A 15,283-nucleotide genomic window follows, 5' to 3' on the forward strand; every position below is an offset into this window, starting at 1 on the left:
TCTGAGCTCCACAGATCATCATCATCATCATCATCATCATCATCACTATCAGCCTTTTTTTCTTTTTTTTTCAATGCGCACAGCAGGACGAAGATGACCTCCAGTTTGCCCTGTTATGGGCGAGCAGATTCCATTTTGTCGCTGCGGATTTCTCAATTTAATCACCCGCCGTGTTGGTCTGAAGGTGCTCCACTGCTGACCCGAAAGTCGTGGGATCGTATCCCGGCCGCGGCGGCCACATTTAAGATGGATGCCATATGTTAGAGACTTGTGTGCTTAGGTGCACGTTAAGGAATTCCCAAGGGGTCGAAATTGCCGGCGCCCTCCACTACGGCGTCCCTCATAATCACATCGCAGTTTTGGAACGTAAAGGCCAAACGATCATTTATTCTTAATTTTATCGCTCTAGCTAACTCCCCATCACTTGGCATCCACACCGTTACTCTAACTGACAACCGGGTGTCCGTCCTGCGGATTTCGTGGCCGGCCCAGGTCCACTTATTTCGCTTGGTATGAACTACAATATTAGCTACACCCAGGGTTACCAGCTCGAAACGACAGAAAATAGCCGAGAAATCGGAAAAACAAGCTAAAAGGTAGCCAACTTCAGCCACGGGCAGTCAAAATAGCCAAAAGTAGCCGTTCCATTGCGCTCTGCTTGGTCCTTAAAGGAGCACTGACACAAAAATCTTACAAATTGTTTTTTTTTTCTGTTGCAATAAGTAGCTAACAACACACTTATCACGGCTGGGAAGCTCGTTTGCACGAGTACGCGACAGTTAATTATTTGGAGAGTGTTTTATAGCGTCCAGTCGCAGTTTCGGTTCCAGAGAGCGCTGAGTGAGGCAGGACCCAGAGTGGTTTTCAAGTAACCAAGCTGAATACGTGAGCGCCGCGTTCACATAAGCGCCTCGTTGTCAACTCTTTTCAACGAAGGCTTTCTGGGCGCTGCAACAATTCCCTCTGGGATGTTGTAAACATGTGTGACCCCCCAAAAATGCACTGCCGAGGCCAAGGAGCTCAGCCTTTGTACTCCCGCGAAAAGTCCACAGGAGGTTCTCTTTTCTTTGAAAAGTCTGCTAGGCGAGAGCACTCGCACGGATCATGGCAGCCATCGCAAACTCGTGATGCAGGTGGCTAATGGTTTACATTAAAACCAAGTTGGTGTCAATGCCGTGAGTTGGGGCGTTTCGCGTGCAGTTGCGCGACACGCATATTAAATTGATTTTAAATATGTTCTAAGGTATATTAGAACATATTAGAACCCCTGATAGTTTGTGGATGACGCGTGTGTGTCCACGCAAATGCATCCCACAAGTTATCTCACCTTCAAAATTTTGTGTCAGTACTCATTCAACTTCTTAACAGTTTTCGTTATCCTCTACGTATCACCCACATACGTTAAAATTTAAAGTATGCAATTACTGTATACTTTTCCGTTTTCAGGAAAGTGGCAGTTTGCATGTAAGTACTTGGTGATGCCTGCCTTATGCGCTCCAGCCCATCTGTATCTCTCAGTGGATTTGCTCTTCATGACTAGGCTCCACTGTTAGTAGTTGGCCGAAGTACTCATACTCTCGTACAGACTACAATGGTTAGTTGCCAGTGGCTTATTCTTATTCATGTGCCAGGCTATTAATCATTGCTTTTGTCTTCAGCATGTTCCTTTCTAGCCCTATACGATTTCATTAAGAAAATAACCAAAATTATCAAACAGTATATAACCCCAACTTGAATTGAAAGTGGTGCAGAGATTTTGCTCGAGGCAGAACATTGAAAACGACTTAGCAAAGGAAACATAAGCCTTCGCATTACTTCAGTCACATTCACAAAGGAAGCTTACATATTTGTTTGCATAACGCTCCAACGGGCTCCTGCCAAAGCCACCGTTAAATCTGCCCAAAGCTTGAGCTCGTTACTTTCCGCGGATTGGAACTAAGACTCGCTGACTGACACGCTCGAATCGGCAGGGGAAAAACAAAGAAAAACGGCGAGAAAGAACGACGACGGAAACGACACGTACAAAAACAAAAAAGTCTCTGTTCTCTGACCTCGTCAAAATAAAAATAAAAAGACGAAGTTAAAGAGGCATAAGCCGATGCTTTCTTACGACGAGGACACGTCAAATGCACACGGCTGTCAGATCAGGCGGAAAAAAAGCCTAACTTTAGCCGGCCTCGTCTTCGTCTCAGCCAAATCGGCCACGCACCGCCACCGCGAGCGAACAAACAACAAATCATCGCCCAGGAGTAGCGCCTCGCGACAACAAGACGTCCCGACGCCGAACTGGCGAGCCGCCGCTACCCCTGCTGCTCCGAAATAACAGCCTCAGGGTGGTTCGCCAGCGCGCTGCTTTCAAACGTACCGCCGCTCCTCCAGCGCCGCTAGAGGCAACGCGCGCGCCACTAACGCCACCAGCGTCGCCATCTTCTCCTCCTCCCTCTCCCTGCTCCTCCAGCACCTCCGCATCCTTGCACTCCCACATCTTCCGCATCCCGCTCCCGAGCCACGAGCGGTGACCAAGGCGCCGCGGACGCGCGCGCTCTCTCGCCTCCTACACAGGCGCGCAGGCGCGCGCGCATGCTTGCAGTGATCCCGTGACGTCACGGAATGAGAGGCCTCTACGTCACATCTCTCTCGCTTTTCTTTCGCCCGTGGGTGCTGTGACAAAATCGCAACCTCCGCGGAGAGGACTTCGAGAGAGAGAGAGAGAAAGGAGGGAAGAGAGAGATTGAATCGAGGCAAAATGGTTCGTCAAAATAGAAGGAGAAAAATTGTCCCTTCGCAACCGCGGCGCCTCCTTTCAAACCCTCTCCTTTCCGGCTCTCTTGTAGGGCCTCTTTCCCGCCGATCTACCTCGGTTCCCACGCGAGAAAGAAAAGGTGGCGAGAATGACGGGCTAGGAGGAAAGCGCGCGTTTGTGCGGCGAGCGACAAACGGACGGGTTGCTCCGGGCGGCAGCTTCGGCCCCAGGGTCCGCTGCACTGCCTCGCCTGGCTGCATCGAAACGCGCTAAGCGCGTGCGCCTCGCCAGCTGCAGCAAGAGCAGCAGGAGCAGTAGCGGCAGCTTTTCCCTTGACTCCGGGGCTAGCCTGCACGCGCGAGCGTGTGTGTGCGCATCGGGCGCCTAGTTCGTTTCTCAGGAGGTGCGCCCGCCGCGCGCAACCATCTCCATCTATTCCCTCGCGATTGATGCCCCTCTTCTACGCAGTGTGTCGCCAGCGCTACGAGAAAGAGTGTGAAGGAAAGGGCTTGAGAGTAAAAGAGGAGGAGAGGAAGACCCTCCAAAAAGGCCGCCGGTCGTCGCCTTAGTTTTTCGGTCCCTCCTGCAGTCAGCCACACTCCGCGGGAAACACCCTCCCCTGATCTTTATAGAGAGAGAGGAGGGGAGAGGCGGGGTGTTTCCAGTCCTCACCTCCTTGCTTGCTTTCCTCCGCGGGGGCAGCTGTGACGCCGTCGACTTCGACGCCGCCGCGACGGCGGCAACGTTAGCAGAAGAGGGAGAGCGCGAAGCCCCACGAGCGCCGCTTTTTTACCTTGCCTCACGCCTCCCAGCATCCGTAGCCGCCGCCATCATGGCAAGCAGCCGCTTGACGCCGGGTCCAAGCGCAGCGCCCCGGCGCAACGCCTCCTACGACGCCGGACTGTCCTAAAGGGGCCGACGGCACGCGAAGAACGGCACTTGGGCGCCCCGGGAGAGCCGACCCGAAGTTTCACGCCGCCGATCGACACGAAGTAGGGACGCGACGCGACGAAACAGTCCCGAGCTCGCGTACTCGAGGATCGGTACCGGGTGGTTTCGAGGACGCCTGGAGATCTGCAAGGTACGAAAGAACGGTGCACGTCGTCACGTCCCGGACGCCTCTGTATCTGTGTCAGTATGAGGACGATGACGTCGGAGAGGACATGCTGTGCGCTTCGTTCGTGGCCGTGTGCGACGTCGTCGTCCGTGCTCCTGGTAGGCCTAGCGACGTCTCTCGTCGTCTTCGTGCCGCGCGTGGTCGTGGCGCAGGACCCGCCGCACTACCCGGCGCGCCAGTTTCGGATAACGACCACGACGACGACCACTACCACGACGACCACGACAGCTGCGCCGGCGTCCGTCGCGCTGTCCGCGGCAGAGATGGGACTGCGCTGCGACTTCGAAGAGGAACCGTGTGCCTGGACTTGGAACGCCGGTTTCGCGCTGGCCACAGCGACGAACGGCAGCAGTGACACTGCGACTGCGGGCCGCGGCACCAAGGGTGCGGTGCTTCGGGTCTCCTCGCCCGCCGCCGACTCTGCGCGCAATGTGTCAGGTAACGGTGTGTTTTCTGTCAAGCTTATACTATACTGTCCAGCTGGCTCTCTATCTCGCTGCTTACGAAACGTGGATCACTGACACCGTGGTCACGTGTCACGTGTTTTGTTTAGTCATGTGTGGTCGATCTTGTGCGTCCGTGCGAAAGCCAACTTCTTACCTAGTGACACCTGTTAACCGGGTAACCGTGAAGAAGGAAATACTCTAGTACATAGATTGTCGGCTTCTGTAACTTACATAAGCTTCGCGGGTCATCTTCGTGTCATTGGCCTATTCGCAAATGATTCGCCAAACTATGCAGATGAGTATCTTTTGCAGTCGACGGGTACTGACATATGGAACGCAGACTTGGAAGCTAAGAGAAAAACTTGAGATAAAGCTGATGAGCGCGAAACGAGTGATCGAGCAAAAAATCGTGTTCGAAATCGGCAGAGAATTATATGGTGTGACGAAATAAGGTTGACTGCATGCATACGATGTAGACACTATTACCTGGCTCAACATATGATTAGTAGTTTAGGCGGCTGCAACGCCGTGCGTGGTTTATCATCTTGACAGAGAATATGCATAATTAAGGTTATAATGACGATAGGGGCGACGATACCATGGCAGTGGTACGGCATCGGGCGGTGTTTGATTTGGCATGCGTGTTTCTGCAATTGTTCGGCTCCGGCATATCAGGGGATGTTAACACTGGCGTCTCACCAATTGCTGTTCACGTCACTCCTCGAAGGCCTCAATGGACGTGGAATTCGCTCGCACATTAATACAGCACCCCTTAGGAAACACTAAATCTTGAACTGCTACTTTGGCTTGTTGGTCAGTGTTTCATTTCTACGTGTAGTGCGTCATTTGTTTAATTTGTAGCGTTGCGCTTAAAGAGAAACGAACAGGAGCAATGAACGAAGGTACACATACAGCGCAAATTATCGGCAATTTCACTGAGAAACCATCGTGACCTCCCTACACATTGTCGTGCGCTGCATTGCGCATGCCTCGAGAAATGTCATTGCACGTATATGCAGACTCTAAAATACTGTTTCTTTGGCTGACAAAGAAATCGATGCCACAGGCGCGCAGCTGTCTTGTAAATGCAGAATATTTCATGCTACTATAATCAAAATAGTAAATTAATTTCTGTTTCATTATTCTTGCACTTACAATGCACTCATCGAAGAACGTTTTGCACCCGCACTTCTTCTGGTTTCAGGCTTATTGCTCATCTGTCTCTTGTGTTCTAGCGCACAAACGCGCAGCCTGTCATTCATGCAAGGTCCTCAATGTCCCACAATCGCCATGAGATAATTGGTAGTAAAGATCAGTGGTGTCAGACGAAAAAATACCCACCACGGTGGTCTAGTGGTTATGGTGCTCGACTTCGGACTCGGGATCGAATCCCGGTCGCGGTGGCCGCATTTCGATCGGGGCGAAATGTCAGATTTAAGTGCACGTTAAAGAACCCCAGGTGCTCGAACTTCCGGCGCCCTCCACTACGGCGTCTCTCATAGTCATATCGGGGTCTGGGGACGTAAAGCCCCAATAATTATTATAATTAGGAACGAGGTTACACGTGTAAGCAATTTCACTGCGAAACCATCGTGACCTTTCTGTACATGCGCCCCGAGAAATGTCATTGCACGCGCATGCAGCCGCTCGAAAATACCGTTTCTTTTGCTCAGAAAGAAATCGATTGCCACGGTGACGCAGCTGCCTTCTCACTTTCAAATATCGTGTGCTTCTGTAATCAAAAGAGTGAATTAATTTCTGTTTCTTTTATTTCGCGCTTACTGAGCACTCATCGAACAAAGTTTCGCACCCGCACTTTTTGTAATTTCCGGCTAATTGCTCATCCGTCCCCCGTTTTCTAGCACACAAACACGCAGCCTGCCGATGACGCAAAGCCCTCACCGTCCTAGAGTCGTCGTGAGACAATGGGTAGGGAAGATCAGTAATGTCAAACGAAAAATGCTCTAAAAATCTTCTAAGGATGCTATCTCACGAGTTGCGATGCCGTGTCAGTGTGTGGCGAATCGATTGACGAGTGTGGCATGGCACCGCTTAGGCGTATACCATAAGTCCGTCGTCCTCGAGAAGCACGAAATTGCTTTAACCTCCTTGTGGGCCTTTTAAGGGCGGTAATTTGGGTTAGTGGGTTGTTCGTGACCGCAAAAAAAAAAAAAAATAAATAACAGCGGGAAAACAACAGACGAACAGAACTAGACATGCGAACGCTGACTTCCGACTGGTTTATTTTCCACAGAAACGCGCAATTTATAGCGCTATAAAACTACAAGAAACACAGATTTGCAGCATGCGCAGCGATTCCTTCTCTTCGTCAAGAAGATAGTTTGAAGTAGTACTTGCGCATTGATCGCCAAGTTTGTTTATCATGTCAGCTTCGAAGTACAAAAGAAGGGGAATTGTTCGATGGCAGTGGAACAGTATCGCTTTAGTTTTTCCCGCAAGAACGAAGCTATTACCTTCGGCCAAATGCTCAGGCCCTACAACCATTAAGGCACGGCCAGTCTACGCGTGACCCGGCGATAACAAACACAACGAGGTGACTATTAACAATATTAGTACTTGAGGTTCGTGCCAAAACCAGGATGTGATTATGAGGCACTGTGGAGGGATGCGGGAATTTCCACCATCTGGTGTTCCATAACGTGCACTGACATCGCGCAGTACACGGGCCTCTAGCTTTTCGCCTCCGTCGAAGTGCGACCGCCGCGGCCGGGATCAAACACGCCTTCGATATCGTGTCCCGCGAACTTGTGCTGGAGGCACAAGTTCGCGGGACACGATATCGAAGTCGGGCACGATCTACCCGGGCACGATCGAAGGCGGACACGATCTACCCCTTTGGCCACACATCAGCTCGTAACTTTGCGCGTGTCCGGCGTACGTGTAATAACGACAGAAGCTGTTTCCTTTCGTCGCATGCATTGATAACAGACCTTGTCAGATTAGCTTTTTTTAATTAAATGTATACATAAGGAGGGGTTGGTGCCAATGCGTGGCGCCGGCTACTCCTCTTCTATTGCACAGTATTCGTCGTCGCGTAGTAGAAAACAAAGGCTATACAAAGGCACACAGTGCAACACTCAAACACTCAGTCCAAGTTCTTCAGTACGAAATTGCGTCCACGGAACACAAAAGTTGACGAAACACAAGTATTCACGCAATTGAAACGTCGACACATAACATAAAGGTTCGCCGAAATGTTGTCATAGACGAGGTCATAAGTCACTTGGGAATTGTCTCTTAAGTGCCGCATTGTTACTGCAACAATTATGTTTTCAAATAATTCATGTCATAATTCACATGATCATGTCGAAGGAGTTTTGGTGCAGTCCTTGGCCTGACGTATATATCCGTACCGTAAAAAGGCGTAGTAGCGGAACTTCCGGTCGCCATCACACGCTCAGGTTACGTGCCACGTGACCTGAGAAGGGCCGTCACGTAAAAACGTCATACCACCAGCGTAAAATTTTAATGAAAGGGAAAGGATCTGTCTGGCGTAGCATAGCTATCGCTATTTTGCACGTGCCAGTGGCCGGCCAGTGTCACTAGGGTACCAGTAACCTACGCCGTGCCGCTTCGGGGTTCTCATTATTGTGCAAACATCACTACTGCCAGAAGTACAATCATCATCACCACCATCAAGAATGTTAATTTGTAGCACAATAATTGTTGATCACCCCAGGTGCGTAGCCGAGTAGTCGCTATTCGTAAGTAAGAATATTTTTCTAATCGTTTAGTAATACCTCGAAGTGTGAACAAAATCTGAATAAACACGAAATCAGCGCTAAACTACGATGAATTTCATTCCCGTAAGAGTATATTTAGAGTACCAGCATGGTGAGACGCAAAGTTTGCTGTCGCGTTCATATTATCAGTACATCGCATGCAGGTTCTTTCGTTGAGGCTTTCAAATGGAACTTGAAGGTGCCTGGGAGAACGTACACAAAGCAGCCTAGGCTTACATTTATACGCAACGTAAACATACATAATGAACAAAGAATCGACGGTGACGTTCGTTGAGTTGCCCCCATTGATAGAGCCCAGCACAACAGATTAATAATGCAGTCGTAATCGATACCCTCGTCATCATGTTTACATCCACACAAAAGGCCCTTTCGAGGGGTCTCTAATCACCCGTGTCGAGATATCTGACACCATCTCATTATGCCTGCAAGATTCCTAATTTCGTCAGAGCAACTAATTACCTGACATCCCTGATTCTGATTCACGTCTCTTGCAGCCATTTCGTAGCTCTAATAAACTGCCTGTTATGCGCTCAACGTATTAGGTATCCGACCTAACTTATTATTTTTTTTTTTACTGCGAGCTATAGAATTTCAACTATCCCATTCGAATTTGTAATCTGAACCGTTATTTTGCTGTGTTCAATGTAGGGAGTATTAGCTCTTGTTACATTAGGCTCTCCGGTGGTCGGCCTGTTTTTTTTTTCTCTAGCCTATTGAATAACCTCCAAGTTTTCACGCTATGCTTTTCGTTTCAAGTATGGCGGTAAAATTTCTGTCCTGACTTTAAATAACCTGCCACACACGCTCCAGCCCGTGTTTACTCATCTTTTAACATTCTTCTCGTGTTCAGGATTCCATGCGACTAATTACATAAACCTGACACCGATAGGAACGCAGATAGATGAGGCTTCCCGGGGCTACTAATTATCATCCGAGTCTTCGGCATCTTAATGACCCGGCTTACTTTTAAACCTTGACCACTATAAAGTCCTCAACCATTTGTTGTAAATCATCGCCACTGTCGCTGAACAGAAGAAATGTAATCTTCGAACTCGTAAACCATCTCACTTTCACAACTTGAATGCTTCTAAGAGTGTCGTGTATAGCGTAGAGAATGCACCTCCTTGACCTAATCATTTGTCGATCGGCATTTCGCTTAATCTTTTTTTTTGTACATTAGCAAAGTCGAACTTAGGCATGACACACCCTTACATAATAACATTAGTGAAACGTCACACATAAACACACAAGTTTGGATTCGTGCATGAAGTTTAATGCCCCAACTCAGGGGTCTCATCACCTTTTGACCCCGCACCTTTTGCTAGCGGCCCGACCCGGACTGATGAGTACGTTGATGAGCTACACAGACGTGACTCGTCTTAGGTATTTTTTTTTTTCGTGAGAAACATAACCGTGCAGCAAAAGTATATTTAAAAATCGGCGTCCAGATTTCAGTCGTTCTGGATATCAGCATCGGTACGTTTCTGGAAATCTGACGTCAAGTTCCCTTCAGAAATGATGCATTTATTAGATATGGGAAGGTCTTCTGGGAAAGGGAAAGACGGCCCTCCCCTCGCCGCGCTTCAACCTTGATCGCTGCTGTTCCCGCACTAGCTTTCTTGACTGCGGCCCGCTAAGTGAGGTGAGTTTGAGACCCTTGACCTAGTTAGACGAGCACGCTAACCTCAGTTACGATGTGCCTCAGGGCGTCTGTCCTGTCGATTCCTTTCCATGGTTGCTGTTTTTCTGGTCATAGTTTTACAACTCAGTTCCCCCAGACCGTCGTTACATGCAGTTAGACGGAAAGCCTAACTGCAGTTACCCCTCTAACCGTGGTTGCTCTAAATTGAGATTGCCCACCTCATTCAGGGAAGCTAACTAACAAAATGGCGGCACCCACGAAGGCAGCGGGCTCCAACGTAAGCCGTAACGTCGTCCGAAAAGCACAAGTGGCATTTCTGAACAACAGAGTCGACGACAGGCGAAATAGTCTGCAAAACAAACCACGCACGTCTCATTATCAAACACGGCGTCACCAAAAAGGTTTTAAAAAATTGTGCAAACAATTTTCATGGTACCTGTTTTCTTTAGCGCAGCAGAACGCTTACCAGTCAGAGTGTGCAATCGCGGAATGGTAACGCGGAAAACGTCGTGAAACATTTATAATAAATATTTTCGATTTGTGAAATATTAAGTCGTATACATGCAACACATGCTGCAAACAGTGGTAGATGAGCGCGAGAGCGGTTCCTGTTGGTGGGCGGCGGTTTGCTGAGCGTGCGCGCACTCCGCGCGCATGCGCCGTGGCTCGACATATTCCGCTAGTTGCCTCGAAAGCAGCGCCGCTTCTCAGCGTGCAACCTTTTTTTACCTCGTAAGCAGCACAGATATAGAGGGGGATGGATAATAATATACATACTTCTAATTTTGAGCACTAATTATGGTGCGCATGAAAGCATCGGACTATATATGCTTGCAGCGAAGTGAACGAATCCATAATCCAGCTTCAAAACTCTTCCGCTAGGCTGCTCGACATACCGGTTGTTTGTGACCTTTCAACACGATTTAAAAATGTAAGTCTTACTCAGATCCCGAAAAGGAGGATTGAATGTGCCACTACAATTCGCGATCTTTTCATTTCCACCAGGATCTAACCAAAAGTTCTGGCCAATTGTCGGTCCCTTTAACTGAGGTTTATTGTACGCGACGTTAGCGTGCCGTTAGAGTATAATAAGGATCGATGGAATTGTCCATGTATCCACCCTTGTAATTCAGGAGGACAACCGAGACTATGACAGGTTGCCCTTAGGCGGCGAAGACGTGCTTATTTTAGTCCCCGACGTGACCGCAGCAAGTGTCCACTGCAGTAGTAGAAGGGTGACGAAATGGTGCATGTGGTTCCATACGCTGGCGGTAGTATTGTGGCCAGTGGGTGATCACTGCCGGTATAAGTGCAACCGCAACGTGAAGTCCCCGAAGCGCCACACACATCTAAGTGAGTAAGCTCAATAAAAATAATAATATCTGGGGTTTAACGTCCAGAACCACGATTTGAATATGAGAGACGCCGTAGTGGAGGGCTCCGGAAATTTCCACCACCTGGGGTTCTTTAACGTGCACCTAAATCTAAGTACACGGGCCTCAAACATTTTCGCCTCCATCGAAAATGCAGCCGCCGCGGCAGGGATTCGATCCCGCGACCTTCGGGTCAGCAGTCGAGCGCCATAACCACAAGACCACCGTTCCACCGTGGCGGGGCAAGTGAGTAAGCTCACCAGGGAGGTCGCCACTAGGCGAAGGTATATGATTGTTCGTGTGGTGCGTCGGAGACATCCCATTTTCTTGGTGGAAATGAATCCATTGTCATCCACTGCCAAATTTCAGGCCATAAAAAATATTTAGGAGCCCTTGCCCGATCAGGAAAAGAGTGGCAAGCGACGTTTGGCGTATACGCATGCCCGACCTATAGTTCTTTCTTTCTTTCTTTCTTTCTTTCTTTCTTTCTTTCTTCTTTCTTTCTTTCTTTCTTTCTTTCTTTCTTTCTTTCTTTCTTTCTTTCTTTTTCCTTTCTTTCTTTCTTTCTTTCTTTCTTTCTTTCTTTCTTTCTTTCTTTCTTTCTTTCTTTCGCATTGCGCAATGCTCCCTCCTAACTGTTTCCTTCCTCCAAGCCGGGAATGGGACCTTCAACCACGTGCTTAAGAGCGTTACAATTCCGTTGCTACAGGCAACAACGACGGCCATGCGTTCATACAGAAACAACAATGAAATGTGGCAACGTAAAATGACAAATCACCTCGATAAAAGATCAGATTGCCACATCAGAAACGGCTGATCGCCGACAAGTCCACGATCAAGAGAGCACCAGTCATTGGAAAACGAGGTATACAAATACGCATGTTACGGGCGCACCAGCGAGGGCCGCATTTCTGTACACTCGACGGCGCCGGGTTTTTCACGTACGACGCCGTCACTGGAATCTGTGAGTTGTATAAGCTTCGCTTAAGAAGTCGTAGCGGAGGATACACGAATGACGAAGAGAGGGCGACAAACGGAGACAAAGGCTGGAAGAGGACATCTAAACTGATTTTGACCGCGCGAGATTCTTCAAAAGGGCCCTGCAACACTTTTTGGGAATGGTCAGAAAACGCTGCCGATCGGTAGTCGAGGCTTCTGCGAACACGCGAGCCAACCACTACAGCGCAGCACGCGGCTTGGCATTTACAATTAATTCTCAATGTCAGCTAGAAATCGCTCCCTCTTCCCTCTACAAATGATGGCATATACCCCAATTACTGCGCCATACACCCAAAGTCCGCGGGCGTTGGCTTATTTGAGCATCGTAAGCTGCATGCTTACCGTGGCCGCCACGGGATGCCGCCATGTGCCCGCGCGCGCTCTCGCGATCACGCTGAAAGTAAGCCGCACGCTCGAAGAAAAAACGCCAGGCCTGCGCTGAAACCGCAGCACAGTCACAGCGAAAGCTGGAAGAGCGGCGTTTCTAGAGCCCGTTGTAAGCTCTCTTGGGGCTACAATACAACTGGACTAGAAAGGTACCCACTACGCCATAAATCACAATTTTTGTGAAGTTGGGAAGCACCTACTAAGCCATTATTCGTCATTCTGCTGAGAAGCGAGGCACCAGCTACACGTCTGTAAGGCATTATGTGCACTTTGTTGACGCGACGACTGATGACGATGAAGAATTATGGGTCAGCTCTTTGTAATGGGTTGGAAGCTTTAAACGGTTGACCAGTTATGTAATTTGCACTGGGTGACGCCCGGTCGCTATTTCCCTCTCCCGTCATGCTGCATGTATAATATACGTTGACGTGGGAGAGAGACGGGGGGAGGGGGCGAATAACTTTACTGAGATACCGAGGAAATGGATCATGCGCTTATGGGCTTCCTTTGCAACCAATACAAGTGCACTTGCGAAGAACCCACTACGCTATAAATCATTGTAATTTTACTGCGACCCCAAGAAAATGGATCATGCGCTTATGGGCTTCCTTGGCAACCAATACAAGTGCACTTGCGAGGAACCCACTACGCTATAAATCACTGTAATTTTTTAGAAGTAGGGCAGCAGGCACTGTGCCATTTTTCGTCATTCTACGGAGAGCCCTGGTACCTGCTAAATGCATGTAAGGCATTATGCGCACTTTGTTGATGCTGTGCCTGATGCGGACGAAGAATTATGGCAGATCCCTTTGTAATGGGTTGGAAGCATTCAAAAACCTACTCGTTGCGCAATTGGCATTGTGTGACGACTGGTTACAGAATTCGCGTTGTGCGAAGCTTGGTGCTTTTTTTTACTCTTCTACCACGCTATACTGCATATGCTAGTGTGGTTCCTTCCCGACATGAAGCCTGTATAGGATCTTTTTGCAAAGCAGTTTCAAGTCAAAGTCCATGAGGTGTATAAGACGACTGACTGTGATGAAGATGTGATAGCTCTGTTTGATGCATTAACGCACATGAAACGGATATGATGTGTGCTTGTTAGATGATCTTGACCTGTAGTCAAGAAGGCAATAAAGAAAAAAAAACCGGCATGGCTCAGAGGTTGAATACTGGGCTCCCACACAGCGGGCCGAGGTTCGAACCTCGTTCCATCCTGGCAATTTTTCTTATTTCGTTTTTTTTTTATTTCGAGCGATACTGGTTACGGACACCGGCGGCGGCGGCGGCGGCGGACAACTACGGCGCCAAAAACGGCCAGTGAAATGATCTCATAATAGCTTTCGCTTGTAAAAGAGAAAAGAAAGTGAACTGAAGTAGGGACGCATCTTGCCCTGCGTAGCTTTCAGCGCGCTCGCTAGCATGAAAGGAGGGAGAAAGCGCTTGAAGCATGCGACAAATCCATGTAACTCCACTCGTGCTTGACGGATTCTAAAAAAAATTGCGGTAGTCGATTTGTGAGGCAATGATCTATTTTACTGAAGACATTTAACGTTTACTTGGAAAAGTGTCGCTGGGTCCCTTAAAGCGCAACCCACTCGAGCGCTTTTGTTAACGCCCCTCCTTGGTCAGGATCCGGTGGCCGCAACCGTGCTGTTCGAACCGGCGCCAGCATTATCTGCAGAAGAATGCAGCGGTATCCAATCGTCTGCGCAAGGCTTGTGGATTCGCCGTTGTTTATCTAATGGCTATTGTATAGACGACGTAGTGGTGCAGGTGGGCCCTCACGCCCTTCTCACATTCTGTATAGACGACGGAGTACGAGAATTCGGACAATTCGTGGGATCTATAGGGTTTTCGAAAAAGTCGGCAGGACTGAAATGAGTATGAGTCTGCGCATATTCTTAAACTTCGAATAATACTCTATTCGATTCGGCACTGGAATCGAATAGCGCATTTTCGAAATACCGAATATTTTTCGAATAATCAGCGGCGATGAAAACTCCTCGTAAAAACGAGACGTTAAAATAGCGTGGGGTAATTAACTTTCTTGCTTTCATCTTTTCGTCCACTTGACTTTCTTCACATTTATATTCTAATTACTACAAATAACACCCCCTATACTTTCCTTGGCATTATTGTCGGTTAGTTCTAATCAAATAACTTGAACTACGACAGCAATTATATATTACTTTAATTTGTTTCGTGCGTATTTAGGATCGTAGTTTTCAGGAGCTGTAAATTTTGCAACTGATCCACCTGAGCGTGGGCAGTAGAGCGCTTTTAGCGTGTCCGGAGTAATCTCGTTTGCGCAATGCCGTTTGCTTAGTATTGAGTTACTAGACGCTGCTAACGCTATCTTGCTTTTGAGTAGAAATTGAACCCAGATCTTCGGCGTGGTATGCAGGCGTCATACTCTGTTGCGACCGGGAGTTTAGACCCGTCTTACCGCTGCAACCTGGTGTTGCGACGTTAGGGCTGCGTCGTACCCGGACTCCGTTTGGTAGCGTGACAGAGTCTCCAGGTTGAGAAGCTGATGCTCGCAAGTTGGGAAAACGAAAACAAACAATTTTACTGGCACTTTTTGTGCACTTATTTACATAGGTAAAAGGTAAGCGTTCAGAGACGAGAGAACTGGATGAGCCTTTAACCCTGGGTTCATAGCCCTTTTTCTCACTCAGCACCGTCGTTATAACCCCTCAGGCTGGCTCCTTCTTCTTGATTCTAACCAATCACACACACGAGACCGCCCACCCTGGCACCAGCCAATAACACTGTCGCTGAGGGGTCGTTGCACTCATTGATGCAGCAA

At 48.6% G+C, this 15,283-nt stretch overlaps 1 protein-coding gene across 1 annotated transcript in view; it reads left to right on the top strand.

Moving 5' to 3' along the window:
* The first annotated feature begins 3,190 nt into the window (after window positions 1–3,190).
* The window catches only part of LOC119375404 (MAM and LDL-receptor class A domain-containing protein 1), a 102,757-nt gene continuing 90,664 nt past the window's right edge, over window positions 3,191–15,283 (top strand). The window contains exon 1 of the mRNA XM_037645584.2: window positions 3,191–4,298. Coding sequence (XP_037501512.2) covers window positions 3,881–4,298 — 418 coding nt within the window. The 5' untranslated portion in view covers window positions 3,191–3,880. The remainder of the gene's footprint in view (window positions 4,299–15,283) is intronic.

The sequence above is a fragment of the Rhipicephalus sanguineus genome, chromosome 11 (assembly GCF_013339695.2).
Source record: "Rhipicephalus sanguineus isolate Rsan-2018 chromosome 11, BIME_Rsan_1.4, whole genome shotgun sequence".
Lineage (NCBI taxonomy): Eukaryota > Metazoa > Arthropoda > Arachnida > Ixodida > Ixodidae > Rhipicephalus > Rhipicephalus sanguineus.